The sequence below is a fragment of the Heterocephalus glaber genome, unplaced genomic scaffold (assembly GCF_053883595.1).
Source record: "Heterocephalus glaber isolate CG9 unplaced genomic scaffold, H.glaber_assembly_v1.0 deba00000122, whole genome shotgun sequence".
Classification (NCBI taxonomy): domain Eukaryota; kingdom Metazoa; phylum Chordata; class Mammalia; order Rodentia; family Bathyergidae; genus Heterocephalus; species Heterocephalus glaber.
In genome coordinates, this window is record NW_028258138.1 from 88,905,230 (window position 1) to 88,924,413 (window position 19,184).

At 53.7% G+C, this 19,184-nt stretch overlaps 1 protein-coding gene and 1 long non-coding RNA gene across 7 annotated transcripts in view; one reads left to right on the forward strand and one right to left on the reverse strand.

The window, feature by feature from the left end:
* LOC110350162 (uncharacterized) overlaps positions 1-19,184 on the forward strand; it is a 46,450-nt gene that overhangs the window by 26,187 nt on the left and 1,079 nt on the right. Inside the window, exons 3-4 of one of the 6 annotated variants that reach the window (XR_015439251.1) lie at positions 1,323-11,913; positions 12,169-18,681. This is a non-coding gene — a long non-coding RNA (uncharacterized LOC110350162). Of the gene's footprint in view, positions 1-1,322; positions 18,682-19,184 lie in introns of all 6 variants that reach the window. The other 5 variants (XR_015439243.1, XR_015439250.1, XR_015439246.1 and 2 more) reach the window with 5 other exon arrangements.
* The window catches only part of Samd4a (sterile alpha motif domain containing 4A), a 57,904-nt gene that overhangs the window by 5,356 nt on the left and 33,364 nt on the right, over positions 1-19,184 (reverse strand). The window contains exons 6-9 of the mRNA XM_087181690.1: positions 16,261-16,379; positions 11,584-11,785; positions 10,684-10,810; positions 4,175-4,258 (exon numbers count right to left, since the gene is read on the reverse strand). Of these exons, the coding sequence (XP_087037816.1) occupies positions 4,175-4,258; positions 10,684-10,810; positions 11,584-11,785; positions 16,261-16,379 (532 nt within the window). The remainder of the gene's footprint in view (positions 1-4,174; positions 4,259-10,683; positions 10,811-11,583; positions 11,786-16,260; positions 16,380-19,184) is intronic.

The window sequence follows — 19,184 nt, forward strand, 5'->3', positions numbered from 1 at the left end:
GCGGGCACACCAGAGGCAGATGGGTGGTCACTTGGCCCCGAGAGAGCCTGTGTGAGTAGGAGAGGACAAGGCCACCCTGGATCTACCATGGCCCCAGATTAGAGAACTGGAGCTACAAAGTGGGGGGCAGGCACATCACAGGGGCCATGAGTGAGATAGATGGCCAAGCTGTCTGCTTATGTAGCATCTCAGGGGAGTCCCTGGAGCAGCCCCCAAGGGTCTCTGTACCAGGAGCAGGAGTGTGGATGCTGTAGCTGGAGAATGACCAGCCAGCTCTGGTTTTACAATGGCTCCTCTGGCGGCTGTGCCAGATGGTTTGAAGGAGGACAAGGCAGGTGGCAGAAGGGCCAGTTGAGAGGACCCTACAGGGGCCCATGCTGAAGTTGACAAGGTGCTTGCCTAGTGGGCAGGAAGAGGCACAGATCAGCCAGCATAGGCAGGGGAAAGGCAGTGTTCAGTGAGCGCTGGTTGAGCCCAAGGGGGTGCTGCAGTGCCTACCAGCTTTGGCTGATACCTTAAAGCCAGCCAATGTGGCTCAATCCAAGCCCCAACATGGTGGTGCTGGCCTACAAGACACAGCAGGTCTTTCACTAGGCAGAACTTGGCGGGAGCGCGTTCCAGGGAAGAGCTGGGGGTGGGGGTTAAGAGGTCTGGAGAAGTGACGAGCCCACCCAGGGCTTCCCTAGTTGGCAGCTGGGACTTGGAGGAGAAATGCTTCTTTAATTGAAATTCTTACTGGGCTAATAATGAATGGGTTCATGTACAGCTGTAAAAACTGGTCTGGAGACAGGCCACGAGTACCCTGCCAGGTTCCCCCCAGTGGTGACAATCTGCAAAAGGACAGCATAGTAACACAGTTAAGACACCAAGCCGGATACAACCCACTGGTCTTATTCAGCCATCTCCGGTTTTGCCTGTATTTGTGTGTGCATACTTGCTAAATTCCGTACAGTCTGGGGAGAAGTTTTTAAGAAAAGCAGCGGCTCTCAAGAGTGTTTGAGCTGTTAGAGCATCAGTCCTAGAGGACCACAGGTGTGGACTTCCAGTTGCTAACTCCTCACCTTCTGCAGGGTCACCCTGAGCCTTCTGTATTGTGGTGCTGCAGCCATAACTGGTCTTGGGAGATCAGGTGTGCATGCGTGTGTGCATACACGCCCATAGGTGTGTGTCAAGGTCCCATGTGCTGGGAGACTTCCCTCATCTCTGGAACACAGTGCACACTCTTGCCAGGGTCACTCGCTGAGGCCAAACCTCTATAACTATAAACAGGCGGAGCTAGAAACACAAAGATCTCAACTAACCCAACCTGAAATGCATTGCAGGACTCACTGTCCAAGGCTGACTGTCCATCTTCAGGAAAAAGACCAATGAGGGAGTCCAGAGTCACTACAGCTGTGCAAGCTATGTGCTGACAACTCCAGGGGGCGGCACGCCCATGGGACCATGACATTTTCAACAAATGCCAGCTCAGCGCCTCGATAAAGGAATTTACACAAAGTCTCCAGTTCTTAGGAGCTGGTAAGTCCCAAGAAAGCGTAAGTAGAGAAGGTGAGAAGAAAGAGCAAGGTGAAGTGTGAATCCCAGAACCTCAGAGGATGCACCACGTGTAACTCTCCACACATGACCCTCGACATACTGCAAGAGGATCTCGCTTCTGCAGCTATGAGTGCCTCTGCCTACAGGGCTCTCTGCAGGAGGAAGACCAGGGCCAGACTTGGCATTTCACTTTCCCAAATGCCCAGCCCACTAACCAGGGCAAACCCAACAATGCTTGATGACTGCCTTAGAGATGTGGCAACCAATATGGCAGAGCCACCCAGCACCCCAGGGAGAAGAAACAGTATATGGGGAAGGAAGGCCAAGGACAAACCTGGCTGGGCCCAGCACCAGGAGGGTAGCAGTTACTGGAGGAGACTGAGAAAAGCCCCAAATTATGGGCACACAGGACCTGGAGGTTCTCCTAGAATGGCTGCCCTGAGATGTGATGTCCCAAGACCTCGATACTGAGTTGCAAGCAGAGATCTGCTTTTACTTTGTTTTCCTGCCCCTAAATGGCAATTCACTGGCATTCTGTCCCCAAAGTCTTTTTCCCTGCATCCTATCCTGGAAGGGGCCAGCCAGCAGAGCGCTGTCCTCGTGGCACGACAGACACATGGCCACAGTGCCAGCCAGGCCACCCTGTGCTTCATTTCCATCCTCTGCTCAGGAAACTGCTTACACAACTTCCCAACAGAGGGGATTATTGAGAAAAAACACAGCAATAAAAGGGCTTAGGAGATTAACAAGATGAAAACATTAGCCAAACCCCATCAGTTCAGAGAGGCATTCTGTAAAAATAGAGCAGGTTAAAAAAAAAAAAAAATGAAGCCTTTTTCACGAAGACCTCGCCTTAATAAAGAGCACTTGGCCTTCTTGTCACTGATGATGGTAATGTTAGGACCCAGCAGTTTGAAAAGCTTCCAAAATGCCAATTATCAGAGCTCTACCAAACCTCAGGGAGAAGGGCCATGGTCCCGCTGACTCTGCAGAGCCGGGCTCCCTATCCCTCGGGCAGGAGGGCCTGGGCAGGGGCCAGTGTGGACTCAGGAGGCGCTGTCCTAACTCACGACCCATGAACGGCATCACTTCCTTTGAAAAGCTTAAATTGACAAAGCTGCAGACCATAAATTTCACACTGGTTTTTTTTTTTTGGTACTGGGGATTGAACTTGGGTCCTTGCACTTGCGAGGCAGGCGGCAGATCATGCTGGTTTTTGTATAGTCACAAAGGCATATGACCAGCAGCGCTCTCTAATGCCAGAGCATTTTCATCAGCCCCAAAAGAGATCTCTTATTCCCCGCCTTGAGTCACGCTCAAGTCCCACCTACCCAGCCCCTGCGACACTAATGTGTGCCCTGTCCCTGTATGTAGACCAACCTAGGCTGGGCATTTCATGCTGACAGGCTCCGACACTCACTGAGTGTCATGTTTTCAAGGCGTGTCCACACAGCAGCAGGATGACTGCTGCTTTCCCTTTTAAGGCCACTGGCTCTGCTTCACATTTCCTCAGTCCCTATCCACCAGGACCTGTTAGGGGCCGTGACCTGACCCAGTCTCCTTGGTAAGGCAGAGGTACCAGGCATGGCCCAGTGAGGCTGTCAGATGTCTAGGACCCGAATGGCCAGGGAGAGCAGTGGTTTGCAAATGGCGTTCCGAGGCACCCCCGGGGTGGGGGAAGCTGCGGAAGAGGTGGGGTCTTTTCTCCACCTGTTTGGTCATGACGGCTCTGGACCCTCTTGGTACTGAAGTTGGGCAGCTGTCGCCCCAGACCTCCACTCTGCTCCATGCAGGACATTTATCTATTTCATATTTGGTTTCAGGATAAGATCGTGTTTTCTGGGACTAAAAATCAGAAACCCCCAGGTCTGGGGACAGAGCTGTCTGGAGAGGAAGCTGACAACAACAGCCTTTCTGCTCATTGCTGCCAGGGGGCACAGGGCTTGGCCCTAGCTGGGTGGTGGCCTGTCCTGGGGCAGGAACGTGTGTGCAGACTGGAGAGGGCTGAGAAGGCTCAGAGTCCTAGGAAAGGCGAAGACGTCGCTCCCATCCCTTGCCTGCTTCCTGTCCACAAATATGTAGCTGATGAAAGGTGAGTGCTTAGAGCAGGGCATGGAGGGACCCCAGGACGACTGCAGACCAGAATCTCCAGCCCATCATACCCAGCCCTGCTCCTGGCTTGGCTGGGGACAGGCGCATCCAACCTGTCCCTGTGACATGGTGAGGGACAGCTTGGGCTGCTCAGGGCTCCAGGCGTCAGGCAAGCTGCTTGCAACAGGGAGTTAGAAAAACAAGCAGGATCTTTGTTTCAAAAAAACTATTTTTAGAGCATGCTGGGATACACTTGGCTGGGCCTTGGGGACCTAGTGCCGAGCAGGAAAGTGTCCAATGCTGCAGTGGATGTTCCCACTGAAAGCCACTCCAGCTCCCGGTGTTGGCTGGGACTTGGGCAGGAGGTGCTGGGGACAGGGGCAGGGCTTTGTGTCTCTGGAGCAGTGCTGAGAGCCGTGGGGCAGGAGGCGGCCAGATGCAGGTCATCCACACTTGCCCATTCTCTCTGAGCCCTTCCCCTTCCCGAGCTGCCACCAGGGTGCGGACGGCAGACAGCTCGGGGAGTGAGACTGGAAAGGACACTCACCTCCCAGGGCGTGCTCGGTCATACTGAGGCACAGGGACTCCAGCCTGTTGTTGATGTCGGGCTCAGTCACTGGAAGCTGGAATTCTGCAGGGACAAAGGGTTATGCTGGTGACAGGGACTCTAAGGACAGGAGAAAGGATGGCGATGCCACGTGGCTGCACCGCCAGGTGAGGCCTCCCCAGCAGGACATGGGGACCTTCGGGGCCAGCCTGAAAGACAAGTCACACAGGTCGAACCGCTGTCTGAGGGCTGTCAGACTCTGCACTGTGGCCACAGGTGCTGGAAGAAAACTGGGGACTAAAAATAGCTGCTCAGAGTCATGGTCTCTCACTGCCGCTCAGAAGCCTCCAGGGGCAAACTGCCTGAGCAAGAGCCAACCCCGGCTGAGGCCGGCAAGGTCCCACGGGATCTGGTCCCTTGTCACCTCCCTGCCTCCTAACCTCTCCCCTGTCCCCTCCTAAGCCCTCTTTCCTACCCCAGGGCCTTTGCATTGCAGTTCCCTCTGGCCAGAATGCCAGTCCACCAATGTTCTTTTTTTTTTTTAAGAGTAGGAAAAATTTATTGGGAGAAAGAAAGCTTCTGCCTAAGAGTGACAGAAGGGTGGACCGGAAAGGAGTCCACCAATGTTCTTGTGGCTCTGTCTCTTCCTGCCTTTGCAGGGTGGGCTCCACTGTCTCCTCAGGAAGGACTCAGCCTCCACTGACACAGACACAGTGAACTTAGCTCTGCTTCCAGTGCCCAGGCCCAGGCCCAGGCCCAGGCCCGTGCATCTCTGCTTCATTAGAAGAGCAGGTAGGACACACCTGTTGAGTGAGCCGGGCAAACCCAGTCCCAAGGTGGGGATGGGAGAGGCCAGCGGCTAACATGGAGCAGGGACAAGACCTGGGTCCCCAGAGCCAGTGACCTGCATGCTGACTGTGAGTCCCCACCCTGAGCTCCAGGCACTGGGGCAGGGCAGGATGAGATGCCCACTCCGGGGCACATCTGCACCCTCCCTCTGGGGGCAGCCCCGGAGCCCCATCCTCTTCCCTGCTGGGCCCTGCCCCTCACCCCTTGGGGCCTGTGAGCATCTTTCTTGTCCCACATCTCTTGTAAGATTCATACACAGTGTGATTAAAAAATACGGTGAATGATTACACTAAAAAAATTTACCATAGTACTGATCCCCTTCAAAATACTCCCCCCTTGCTTCAAACACACTCATCCCACTGTTCTTGCTGCTTTCTGGAGCAGCTCTGGAATCCTCTTTCCTGAGTGTCTTTAGTTGTGCTGTCATGGCTGCCTTAATGTCCTCAACTGATTCAATATACTTCCCTTTCACGGTCATTGTGACTTTGGGGAAGAGCCAGAAGTCGCATGGTTCCAGATCTGGTGAATAAGGTGGATGAGGACACAGAGTCATGTTTTTACAAGGCTGCCTTTCTGTTGGATGACGCTCAGCAGCCATATTCACTATATTTTTGATCATGCCTCCTAAAGACACTCAGGAATGAGGACTTCCAGAGCTGCTGCAGAAAGTGGTGAGAACCATGGGAAATGGGAGGGGGTGTTCTGAGGGGCCTCATAGCAGCCTTGATCACTGTAATACAGTTTCAATCACTGGAACATGTACTATAATTTGCTAACACCCTGTAAAAATGGATCGAAGTGGAAGGGAATTCTGGTGGCCAAACACCATGCAGTCCTATGAAGGGAGGCGGAAGAAAGCTCTGGAGTCTGGTCTAGGTGACTGCCAAGTTTCAGCATTGCCACGCCTTCCTGTGAGACCCTCCCACCGCTGTTTGCTTCCTCCCGCCTCAGTTCCTCCCCCTGAAAACAAGTGGGGAAAACTCCCCCGCAGATTTCAGGCCATTTGCCCGCTTCCTCACTTCTCCACCAGGGGGCACATGAAGGACGTTGGTGGCTTGGTGGGACAGGAAGTGGAAACCAATGGCTAAACCAAAAAGTATCCGTTTCCTTTAACTTAAACTCTTTTGCAATATGTGTTTCCCAGTTAGTTCAGAGGCAGATGTTGTTTCCGTTATTTAAAATTCTCAAAGAGAAGGTGGCAAAATGGATCGGCAGGGCAGGCACAGGGGAGCAGACTAAGTTCGCTCCTGAGTGGACAGGGCCATTCGAGCTCCCAGGGAAGTGGGGAGCCAGACACAATGACAGGAATCTCTCCTGTGCCCACCCACTGGTTGCTGCTAGGAGCGAGGTTGGGGCAATTAGACAATCTTAACAATCCCAGAGGGAAGAGTATTTTCGTATTTTCATCCATTCATGTGAAAATCATATGCATGGAAAAAAATTAGCCTTTGGGGTGTGAAATCTATAAAATAGAAACACAATTTTATATATAGCTAGTTAGCAAATATGAGAAAAAAAAAACCTCAGCAATTATAGCCATCCATATGCTCATTGTAAGATTTCGTTTACTCTCTAGCGCTCCCCTTTAAACAAACACTGTGGAGAGATTTGGATAAATAAAGATGCTCGACATTTGGAGAGAAGTGTCTCAGCTGCAGGGTTTCTTGCCAGTATGCAGCAAAGTGCCATTTTCCAAGCTCGGGATTGCTCATTCCAAAAGGGGGGCTGAGAAACGTAGGGCTCTGTGCTCCAAAATCTCCGCGCCCTGGTGGCTGCTCTTTTAGGTGGCAAGTAGGGGAGCTTGCTTTGCCGGCCGTCCCCTGCTCTGCCCTGGGGAGCCGTGACCCCGACATGCTCTGAGCAGTTCTAACTCTCAGGAGAAGCCCATATGTTCCCACTGCAGAGTTTCCCAATAGTGTGACTTTTTAATTGTGTATTTGATAAAAACAGATCCATGGCATCTCGCCGTGCACAGAAGACAGAGGGAGATGAGCTGGGTAGATGGCAGCTTCCATCATAGGCTGCGGTTCTCAGCCGTGTGTGGTGTGGTGGGCAAAGCTCTCACTAAAGCCAGGGAGGGGCATTGGGCAGCTCCTGGCCCGTGGGCCCACACGAAGTGCCAGGCCACCTCTGCTGTTGCTACTAAACCCGAAGGCTCCGTCACGAATCCAGCCTCAGCTGCAGTGGCCCAGGCAGACACAGTGCGAGGCAAAGGGGAAAGACCCGCGCCACCCAAGCCTCCTCGTGGTGTCAAGGCAGGGTGGCTCTTCAGCTCACGCACAGCTCTGAGTACAGGCTGAGCAGCCCTTATCTCAGAATCGGCTGTCTGAAGCTCTGCATATAGACATGATGCGCCCACATTTTAGATTTTGAAGCATTTCAGATTTTCAGGTTAGGCTTGCTTCATTGTAAAATCTATGCAAATATTTCAAAACCCGAACAGCTCTGATCTCTGAAACACTCTAGTTCCAAGCATTCTGGACACAGAATTCAGCCTGTACTAGTGCTATGGTTTGGATCAAGGAGGTCCCCTGAAGGCTGGTAGGTGGGGCTTTTGGAGGGTGGCTGGCTTGTGGCGCTTACAGTGGACTTGCTGTTGGGAGGGGATGTGGTCGCTGGGGGTGGGGCTGCTCCCCTCACTCTGCTTCCCGGCCACCCTGCCATGAGCAGTCTTCCGCTGGGCCCCTCTGCAGTGCCGATTCTGCTCTGGAGCTGACCGACCGTGAACGGAGACTGAGATAAAATAAGCCTTTCCTCCTTTAGGTTGAGGGTGTCAGGTTTGTGTCTTAGCAACGAGAAAGCGATGAAGACAACTAGAAATTCTTCCTTTCCTCACCATTAGAGCATTCCAGAATTTAGTGAGGATTCCCAGGGCAAAGGCTACCTCAAGTCTTTCTAGCTGTGCCTTTTCAGACGCTGTACAAGTACACAGCAGTCCAGTCTCAGGCCCGGGTTATGATGCCTCCCGTGGGGAAAGCTCCAGCTCCCCAAGAGGTGTTGTCGGTGCAGGGTCTTGCCCGAGGAGCCCGTGTGGCTGAGCGTCACATCGGTGGCACCCAAGGTGCAATTCCACAGTGCCCTTTGCCAGGGCTTGAAGCTGAGTGTCACAAGCAGATTTATTCAGGACTTTAGAGCAAGTGACAGGCCAGGCGGTCCGGGGAAAGGTTTGGACCTCACTTTGCCATGACGCTGAGCCTGCTCTGCTGAGTAAGGAGAAGGGGCAGAGCTGCTCCCAGGTAAGGGGTCGCTCTCCACACAGTTCCCAACATGCTCCCCAGCCGGGAAGCCCTTCGTGCTGGGTTCCACACTCATTTCAAGCTCATGTCCCCCAGGGTGAGTGAGTGAGGTCTCGTCCTCTCACCCCAGGGGCCCAGCCGAGTGTTCCTCACTCATGGCCAAGGCCAGTGAGCTGTTGTCCCCAGGGGCCTTGGACTGTGCACTCAGGAAGAGGGAAGCATTTGGAAATCCAAGCAGGGTGGCTGATCACTGATTCAGAGCCCAGGGTGCTCTGTATTCTTTGGTGATATTTAAGGGCTTCCATCAAGATGGAGTGATTTTTAAGTTCACAGAGTCAATACTTCCTTTGAATGCACAGTCGTCTTCGAGATTTGCCCATGTGATTTGAAATAAACGCTTGATGGCATCTGAGGGCCAGAGGGAAAAACATTACCTTCTACTGTAAGGCCGTTTTCTGAATGTTCAAGTTTGGATTGTGGATCAGTCACAACCCTCTTTGTTTTGTTGTTGTTGTTGTTGTTTTTAAGAGGGCCTCATGTGGTTCAGGCTGGCCTTGAACTCACTATGCAGCCAGCCTGGCCTGGAACTTGCAGCGATCCTCCTGCCTCAGCCTCTCAAGTGCTAGGATTACAGGCGTGTGCCCCCATGCCCATCTTACAGTCTGTTTCCTCTCTGTGTAAAGACGAAGCCCACTCTGTCCTGCCGATCTCTGCCATCCTGATAAAGTCCTTGCAGTCTGGTCCCAGTGCCTGGCCACAAGTTCCCAGAAGTCTCATGTGCCAGAGGTCGGCGTGAAGGTTACAGGCGCCATCCCTGAGGAGGAGGCCAGCTCTTCCTGAAGCAGAGGAAGCTCACATGGTGACACTGGTCTTGACAACCATGCCTAACTGTCAAGGGAGGGCACGCACTTGCAGCCTGGACAAATGGTGAGGAGCAATGCCCTTGGCAGAGACCTCTGCAGCCTCCCTTCTCTCCAGGGGTCCTGAGTCCAGTGCACCTGGCCACCCAGCGTGGTGCAGATTGCCTTTCGTGGCACTCGGGGTGGCTCCGGGCGCCAACCAGGCTACCTGCACTCAGGAGATGTGGACTCGCCTTGGTGGGTGGTGTGCTTGGGCCAATATTAGAAACGCTATAGTTCACGAAGGCCTGGCTGGAGGTGGCTTCATAATGGTTGAGAAAGGGATGAGTTTAAAACAAAAAACCGCATATGAAGCAAATGTATTCAGACACCTGGGGGCAACCACTCTGCAGAAAGACTGAAGGAAAACTAAGTGGCTGCCCTGGAACATGGGGCTGTGGGCTAGGACAGGCAGGCAGAGGGAGGTCACCTGGCTCAGCAGCCCTGCTGGAGCACTGGATTGTTCAGCCATGGGAATAGGAGGCCTCGAATGGAGTGGGCAAAAGCTAAGGCTCGCAGCTGGCCTAGTGTGAGCTGGTAGCTCAGCACTGATATGAAGCAGGGGAGGGGCCCACAGGGGTGGTCGGTCGGAGACAGTGTCTTAGAAGCAAACTGCCTGGGCCTTGGGGAAAGCACAGACAACAAAGAGGGGGCTGGGGAAAGGGATGCAGGAGAGAACAAACAGGGCGGGAAACACTGAGAAGGCCCAGTGTAGCTGCTGGCCTCCCCTGGTGGGCGTCGCCTGGGGCACCTCCTCCCCACTTCCTGCTCAGCTCTCCCTGGGTCCCCATCCCAGGAGCCAGGGTCTGAGCTCCCCCACTCGGATTCAGAGCCCCACATCCAGCTGCGTCCAAACAGCGCCCCTGGTCCCCGCAGGCGCCTCGGCTTCTGAGACACGCTGTGACGCTCTGGTTCCTGGGATCCTGCCCCTGTGACGCCGCCTGTGACCCCGCCTGGCCTCTGTCCACCTCCGCCCCTCTCCCTGGAGGGAGTTGCCTTGCCCACCAGGACCACCGGACCCTTCCTTTCCTGGGCTCCCACAGGACTTGCTGTCCCGTGCCGCCTGCCCGGGTGGGTATTTCCCTGCAGGGACACCTTATCTCTGGGTTGCCACCTTGTAGTGGAGGCGGAGGCATCCAGACAGGTGGGGGACTGCTTTGCGGCTTCGTGAGGCCGCGCATAACTCCAGCGCTTCAGGAGGCGCGGCGATCCAACAGTCCTGGGTTCCCAAGGCCGCCCGGACCAGGGTCAACATGAACACATTTACTCTCCTTCTCACTCCCACCCCTCCCTGTCACGGAACCCTGCAGTGATTCCTCTGGTTTAATCAAACTAGAAATACGAGTAGCATCAAAAATATCCCATCAGATCGTATGATTGTTCCAGCCAAGCAGGTGCCGGTCCTGCCAGTGAGGCGCAGTTTAGAAGAGAGTCCCAGCAGCTCCTAAGACCTTGGTATCAGTGGAGGCTGAGGATTCTCCCTTGGGGAGCCCAGGGAAGGAACTGGGGACCCTGGGGCGCGTACCTGGCTGCTGGAACATCAGCATGTTCTGTGGAGACGTGTGCACGGGCAGTGAGCGGGTCCTCTGCACTGAGCTGTGTGTGCGGCTGGGCATGCTGTTGCTGCCACCGGGGTTGGCGAACCAGAGGTTCTAGGAGAAACACACAAGGGGGCTGCTAGTCCAGGTGCCCAGGGTGGGGAGCAGGGCCCAGCCAGAACCCAGGGCGGAGACTGCAGGAGAGCTGGAGGCCCTGCGCCTGCTGGCTGGGTCCTGGCCTGGCTGGCTCACGCTCTCCCCGGGCCTTCGGACCTGCACTGCTCCACATCTCTGGCTTCTCCTTGTCACTTTTCTAGGAAGTGGGGGCCTGGGGAAAATGCTGGCAATGAGCAGCGCAGTCTCTTTTCAAGGGTCTTGTTTGGTTTTTCTTTTTGAGATTCTTGCCATTTACTGGAGGGAGAGGGAGAAGAACAGAATTTCTGAGCAGCAACAGGCAGGCCCCACTCAGAGCGTGTGTTCGCACAGTGACTTTGCCTTGGATGGATCTGGGGTCCAAGAGCCTCGGACCCTTCCTGTCTCGCTGATCCCAGTGCCAGCCGGCAGGGCCATGGGACCACGAGGTCAGCTCTAGCCTGACCGTGACTGGCTAGGGACATTTCCTCTCTCAGCCTTATTCCTGTGGCTTCTCACTCACAGCTGAGAACCTTGACCAGAGAGCTATTTGTCAAGCCTGTGATCCCAGCACTCTGGGAGGCTAAGGCAGGAGGTCCTTCTAAAGGTATCATGTGCTATCCTCTGAGGCTAACATGGAGCAGCTTGCTATGTGTGGCAGGGAAATCCCACAAACCACCATCCCTCACCTTGGGGTCATCTGGGGACAGTCTGAAGGCCTGGCCACCTTCCCAGCCCCCGGGGACTGGACCAACCTGTCTTCCTTGTTTCATGATGGTGGGGTTGGCTGCCATGTGGCGCTGGTTGGAGCTGACGAATCCGCTGGCGCCCAGAAGGCCCAGGCGGGCGGAGGGGACGTTCCGAGAGGGGATCTGGTACTGGCGCGGGTTCCGCCTCCCCATGCCGCCGCCCACAGAGCCAGCCGTCGGAAGGGAGTTGGACTGCCCGAAGCCCCGGCTGCAAAAGGGAGAGTGCGAGACGTCAGTCCTCCCGGTCCTCCCCCGCCCCGGGTGCCGTAGGGGGACTGCCGGTCGAGCTCCGTGCCAAGGAGAGGACACAGTGGGTACAGCAGCTATAGAAGAGTGGTAAGTGGCCCAGGGCCTGTCCTAGACCTCAGCCCTATGGGGGACAGCCGTGATAAAAAATACGGTGGACATTTAAACTGAAAAAATCCTTATACAGGGAAAGCACACTGCCAAGGAGGATGGAATAAGTGTATCAAAGAGATGGAGAGTATTTGAGGGGGATGGATGGTAATGCGTCTTTTCTTCTAATACATTTTTTCCCACTATTTCTTTTTCTTTTTTTTTTTTTTGGTACCGGGGATTGAACTTGCGCAGCAGGCGCTGGAACCACTGAGCTAAATCCCCGGCCCTCCCACTATTTCTTGATCACTGTTCTTTGTTCAAACGTTTACAGCAGTTTCTGTCAAATAACATGACGCTGCGTCCTCATCCACCTTATTCACCGGATCTGGCACCATTTGACTTCCATCTCTTCCCCAAAGTCACAAGGATCACGAAAGTTCAATGTCCTGCATCCACACGCCACTAAAGACTCAGGAAAGGGGACTCCAGAGCTGCCGCGGAGAGTGGCAAGAACGATGGGATAAGTGTGTCTGAAGTGAAGGGGAGGATTCTGAGAGGGATGCATATTTTTGACTGTAATTTAAAAAAATGTGTAAGCATTCACTGTCATCTTTGATCAGCTAGAGAAAGGAAACAGCTTAATAATTTTGCCAAGGACACACAGCCAGCAGGGGGCAGCGCCAGGCCAGGAGCCCCACAGGCTAAGCGGCACCCTCTCCTGCCTTCCCAGTCTGTCCACCTATGGGGCTGCATGCGGGTGAGGGCAGGGTGGCCTTTGAGCGGCTGTGACCGAGACAGCAGCAAGCTGGGGCCACCCCCCAGGGCACTGTGGTCCGTCTCTGATCCTTCTGCGTGGTGGCTGGGAGGGGAGAGGCTCTGGGACGTCCCTCCAACCTGGGTGGCCCACGGCCGATCAGCTCCTGCTGGATAACTGGCCAATGCACGATGTCTCTGCCTCCAGGAGACTGTCCAGAGGGGCAGTGGCCCCGTCCCGGGGCCCACAAATGATGGTGCTTGCAAGTGCCCCGGGGCCAGGGCACGCCTGTCCCCCATGCCAGGCCCTCCCCGCACAGGGCCGAGGAGGCTCCGCAGTCCCCTAGCCGGGCTGGTGAGCTCAGCGCTCAAGAACTCGGCTTCTCCACCAGGCCTGGTTCTGGAGGCTGCAGGCCAGCGGGGTTGCAGGAACCAGCACATTCTTTCCAAGAGAGTCAGCTTTAGTCACTGAGGTTGGGCCACTCCTGTTGGCGGCCGCTAGATGGGGCAGACCGGCGTGTCTGGATGGCAGCGGTGACGTAGCCGTGCGTGCGGGGCTCCCAGGGCCAGGGGCCTGCAGGGCAGTTTCCTGGGCAGGAGGGTGTGTGAGTGCGCATATGGTGTTGGGAAGGGGCGGTGCTGCTCAGCAAATGATTCTCTTCTCTCCAGGATTCCGAATTTCCTAGGGGGAAAGGGGGCAGGAAGAGAATTCCAGTCTGTGCCTCTCCACTTCCAGGCTCCCGGGGCCAGGGAAACTTCTGGTTTCCGGCTGGATGCTCACCTCACCAAGTTCTCAGTCTCTGAGCTGCTCATGGGTTGGAGACTTTTCTTTTTTTGGTACTGGAGATTGAACACTGGCTTGCGAGGCAGGTGGGGGAACCACTGAGCTAAATCACTGGCCCTGGAGACTTCTGATGTGAGGGAAGAAATGCAAGCCAGGAAAGGGCAGAGCGACTTCAGTGGGCAGTTTCCTCTGGGGGATGGTGCTCCGACGTCCTGCAGGTGGTGACAGGGACCCGGGGCACCAGGTGTTGTTTCCTAGCTGAAGATCAGTCTGTGGGTTTCTGGAGTCAGGAGTTTGGCCACCTGGTAGCTGATTCAGTACTCTGTTAAGATCTTTCCTTAGCGTGGATAGCTTTTTCTCACTTTCCTTTTTGGCTGGATTTTTAAAACCTTATTTCATATGCAAAACAGCAGTCAAGGAGTGTTGCTAAAAAGGATGTATGCTTCCAGGAAGGCTGCTTTTTTTTGTTTTTTGAGACAGGGTCTTGCTTTGTAGTTCAGGCTGGCCTTGAACTCACGGTGCTTCTCTGGCCTCAGCCTCTCCGGCGCTGGGATTGCAGGCGCGCACCACCACACCTGACATATTCTTAAGCAATATAATGTAGAGAGGATTCTGAGATAGGATGATCACTCAGGAAATGAGGGACCCCGGGAATCCTAGAATTAGAACTTGGCTATTTGGGACAGGGGAACAGGACATTCTGGAGTGGGGGGGATTTGCTGAGCACCCCTAAGCCCTTAGAGTGAACGCCTAGGTTACTTACATCGCTAGGCTTAAAGACATAATGATGTTTTCCCGGGAGGCAAGAAAGTGACAAAAGTAAGGTTTCCTTTCTCATCTTCTTGTTCTGTCCCTCTCCAGATCTAACGGAGTCCATTACCTTACGGTGCATGAAAAGACACTGATAAAGCAACATTAATAAGCAATTAATTTGGGATTTGTGATCATTCAAGCAGGGGCTGGGCTGCAGTTACCTTTTATTACTGGAGAAGTAGGTCTTTCAAAGCAAATTAATAGAATAAAAAGATCCCAGAGGAAATACTTAGAAGAACAGTTTCCAGGGTTTTAGGGACATCCAACTGAACATCCACAGTTGGTGACGGAATCCATTCTTGTCAGTAGAAAGGGATCTGTCAGGACCTGACCTGGAGTACCGGGAGAGCCTAGTCCAAGCCACAGCTGGTGCCGCCCTGGAGAGGTCGGGGTGAGCTGCCCGTGCCGCCCCCGACCAGGGCTGACAGAGCCAGGGTTAGGGACTCTGGAGAGGAGGGGCAAAGAGCTTCAAGACGCTGTCTTCAACTTCAGCCTCTGAACACCTCCTTCCTCTTGAACCCCACCTCCCCGGGGCCTGGTGCTGAAGAGGTGGGGCCTCCTCCGGTTACATGGGAGATCGTGGTGCGGTTAGGAGGGGAGAGCACATGATGCGTGAGCACCCAGCATCCCCAGTGATGGTCTTGCCCTGGCTACCAGGGCTGGAGTCCTGGAGCACTTGGGTCAGGGCACCAGCAATAGCTTTGCTGGATCCGCTCTTTCTGCACATCAGCCTGAGATCACGAGTGTCACCCGGCTCCACCGTGGTGCAGAGGCTCTGTCCAGGGCTGGCGCTGGCCCATGACCACTGCCTACCAAGCCATCTGTAGACTGAGGTCCATCCCAGAAGCCCTATGCCATAGGGCTGTCACAAGGATGAGGCTGCGTTAAAGTGCTTGGCACATAGTATGTGCTAATAAATGTTTGCCTAATAAATAACAAGTGCTACTGTGATAACACTAGTTTTTTTTTCTGGTATCGGGGATCAAACTCAGGACCTTGTGCTTGCAAGGCAGGTGTGATGTCACTCAGCTAAATCCCTGGCCCCCGATAACACTAATATTTAAATAAATCTTGCATGAAGACCTTTCACAAACTCCAGCTGGTCTTATTTCCTTTAATACAAAACAGTGATGTTCTAAGGCACACTTATGCAAATAAATGCCCCAAATTTTAATAACACAGATCTACATATGCAGAGAAATGAAATGATTTCAGAAGCCACTAGGTGCGAGTGAAGAAGTTTTTATCTGCTCATGTTTTAAAATGTAACATGGAACGTGGATTATTTTCAGGGTATTTGCTTTTCCATTCCCCAATGACTCCCTGTCACTGTTTTGTTTTGTTTTTGGTACCGGGGATCGAACTCGGGTCCTTGCACTTGTGCAGCAGGTGGTGGAACCATTGAGCTAAATCCCTGGCCCCTCCCTGTCACTGTTTAGCACTTAACCCTCCCCGCTTCACTTCGTTTCTCCTGTAAATCTGCAGTTCACCTTTAATATGCAACCAGATCCTCAATTTAAAGCCATATGAAGGGAACAGATTCTAAGTACAAGCAGGCTTATTTTTAACTGCAGCCAAGACGCTGAAGTACTATGAAAAATCAAGAATGGTACTGGCTCCACTATTAGACCTCGGCTCAGACCAAAATAGACCAGCACTGGGCTCTTCACCCTGCCACCAACTATAATTAGCTTGTCTGCAGCTAGAGAGGGAGAAAAAATTATACTACCACTTAAGGTGCTGATGGAAGAGCCCATTTTTGTCCTCCCAGAGCCCCCTTTGGCGAGTCAGCCACCTGTGCTCTGCGGACACCCAGGAACTCACCCTCCACTTGCTCCCTGAGAGCCTTTCCCCAGCCCCTCGTGTTTAAGGAATGTGGCATGGAAGCATCCTCATGAGCAAGAATGATGTCCCTTCCCTGTCCCAGGAAGAGGGCAGGCAGCTGACATATTGAGGAACCGCTGTGCATCCCGAAGGATGAAATCTCAACTTACTTTCTTTGCTGTCGATACCCTGATATGTCCAGGAGGGTTTTCCGAGGGAAAGACCGGAAAAGCTTCTGCACCTGCTGTTTCCATGACAACAATCTTTTCTTCTGCGTCTCTGTGAACGCCTGCAAAGACAAACAGGACTGTTAAATGGGCGAGACAGCCTGGCAGTAGAGGAAGAAACATGCAGTTAATAGGGGGAAGCACGAGCATCTCTGCAGTTGCCTTTTCTTCACCTGTTTTGAGTCTGGTCCAAGACAGCAGTCAGTGTAATTTGAGAGCCACCTGTGTGGAGGATTTGCGTTATTTGGCATTGGGGGCACCTGGTAAGGCAGATGTGTTATGCTCTTGACAACCATTGTTTCTGGCTGCATTTGGGCAGATCTGTGCCCACCTTCCCCTCCTCTGACTGCTCTCTGGACCATTGTTGGTCATTAACCCAGAATGAATCATAAAATTGATTGTTGAATACCCCAGACTTTGCAGGCTCCCTGCATTTTCATCATCAATAGAAAGTGTAAACCACTCCACAAATCAATCTGCTTGATGGTGCGTGGTCATGCTGGAGGGGTCCGTGGGGCTTCAGAGCATGGAGCAGCTTCTCTGCGTTTTGAAGTTTTGCTGAGAAATCTCTAGTTAAGTGGCTCTGTGTCCTACAGAAAACCCCAGTGCACCAGTCCTGGCTGAAACGGAGATCTGATGTCTTCTCAGGCCTTTTCTAGTGAATTGGTGTGTAGGTATGTTTTGCTCACTGTCCCATATACATCTCTACATTGTGTGTCCTTTACGTAGAGCCTGGGAGCTCCCCACAGCCCAGGGTCATGAGTTCCCAAGGCAGGGACTCTCAAATTCACAAGATATTCAAATCAGCCCAGAGGCCCCGCCCACACCCAGAGCTGACTGCATAGATCTGGAGGGATGTCTGGGACACTTGTATGTGCAGCAAGTGCCCTTGTGACTCAGCAGGTGCAGCACAGATGCGTGGAGTCCCAGATGGTAAGGAGCCCAGGTGATACAGGGGTCCCCTGCCAGGTGCCTGGAGGTTCGGACTAGTACACATACTGTGGAAATTCACCAGACTTGATTAGCAATAACGATGATGGAGATAACACTTCCAAGTAGCTTTGTCAGTAGGGCATGAAATCCTTTTAAGTACTGTAGTAATAAATATTAGAGTGACTGACTAAGAGACTCCTTCCCAAAAAGGAAACAGATTCCTTAAATGAAGAAAAAACCGACAGCTTAATTTTCCATGAGGATGCTTAATCTTTTAAGGACCTAAACACGGGAGAGCTCTGTAGACAAAAGCAAAGAGCTGTTGAACACACGGTGACAATGTTACTGACGATCCTCGAGGAAGCTCCTTCCTCTTGTGCACCCAGATGCTGTTGAGGGTGTTCACCAAGGAGGGTGACCCAACCGCAGGACTCAGTACCCTACTAGAGGAAGAGGTGCACCCCAAGGTGGTTTCAGTGGCCTCAGAGCTGGACGGTGAGGATGTGGTCTTCCCTGGCCCCTCTCCTGCAACGACTGGGCAGGAGGCAGGTGTTTCTCCTGCATCTACACAGGAAGAGGATGGAGTCTACTTTTGACCAGCTGAATGCCAGATGTTGACACCAGTTGCAGCTGTGCTGGTCGCCATGGCTTGGGGAGCAGTCCAGCCCTGTGTATCTGAGGAAGGCTCTAGATGGAGACGGGCAGAGCCTGGGTCCCTGCACATCTTCTGCCAGCTGGGTATAAAATTAATACCTTGCTCTGAGAGGTGCCACGCAGGTGACAGGAGACACCACCCAGAAAGCACCGAGCATACTTAGAATGCGCGCTTAGTCACAGCACCACACACGCTGCTGCCAGCCGCCCTTTGGGGTGCTCAGTGCCCGTTCCTCACACGTGGTGTTCAGCAGTGACCTTCAGCCCCAACAGCAGCGGTCTGACTTCACAGCCTCAGTACCACAAGACAGAGCTGGTCTGAAGCCAGAAGGACCACTGGCCTGCTGCGTTTCCAAGTGACAAGGGAGAAAACGGCTCACTTCATAGGTGTCCTTCCAAGGATGTCATAACGTGCAACATCTCCATGGTGGCCAGCGTGGGAGGGAATGGTTACGAAGCTAGCTCACAGGACATCCAGGCTTCCTTAAATCAGTTTGGGGACTTTAGCAGAGCTGGGTGAGGTGCCTGGCTCTTCTCTGCTGGACAGTATCAGGCCAGTCAGACTGTGGCAGCCCCAGGGACTTCTGAGAGCTGGTTTCTGTGTCTTCAGAGCTGTGCTCTGTTATGGGCCTTGACTAATGGCCGCGATACCTACTGTCTGACTACAGTTCCCCACCGGCAGCCCTGAGTCAGGCCAGGGAGCAGCTAAGTGGGGAGTCTGGAGGAGAAGAGTCCATGGCTACAGACTCCCCAGATAACCATGAGCCAGCCAGTTGTGTCCCATGTCCCTGTCAGGCCTGGACATGGCCTGCCTGGGGGAAGATGGCGGCCACGCTGTGAGAACCCAGCTTCCCAGAGACACCTCAGGGTACGAGTAATGAAAAGCTTGGGGTGACTGGTCTCAGAAGCCACATGAGAGCATCCCTGTCCTCCCTGAGCTGCTCCAGGGAGTGGTGCCTTTGTCTCCCGGAGAAAGGGAGACTCCTGCTCAGTCAACACCTCCGCGTCTGGGCAGCTGAGGAGCACATGCCCTAGCTGTGAAAGGGAGCCCTGTGTCCCGGCCCAGTGGCCTCAGCCAGGAAGGAGCCAGTGTGTCTCCTCCACCAGGGAGGCTGTGTTTTGCGCACTTCTGCTCTTCCTTGAACTGAAATATAATCAGAGCTTGAACAACGTTTTCCCTTCCAAAGCAGAGCACGGGCTCCCCAGTCTGTGAACGTGAAATGTGGGCATACAGACTGGTCACAAGCTCCTTCCTGCCCTCCAGCAACCAGCACGTGAGA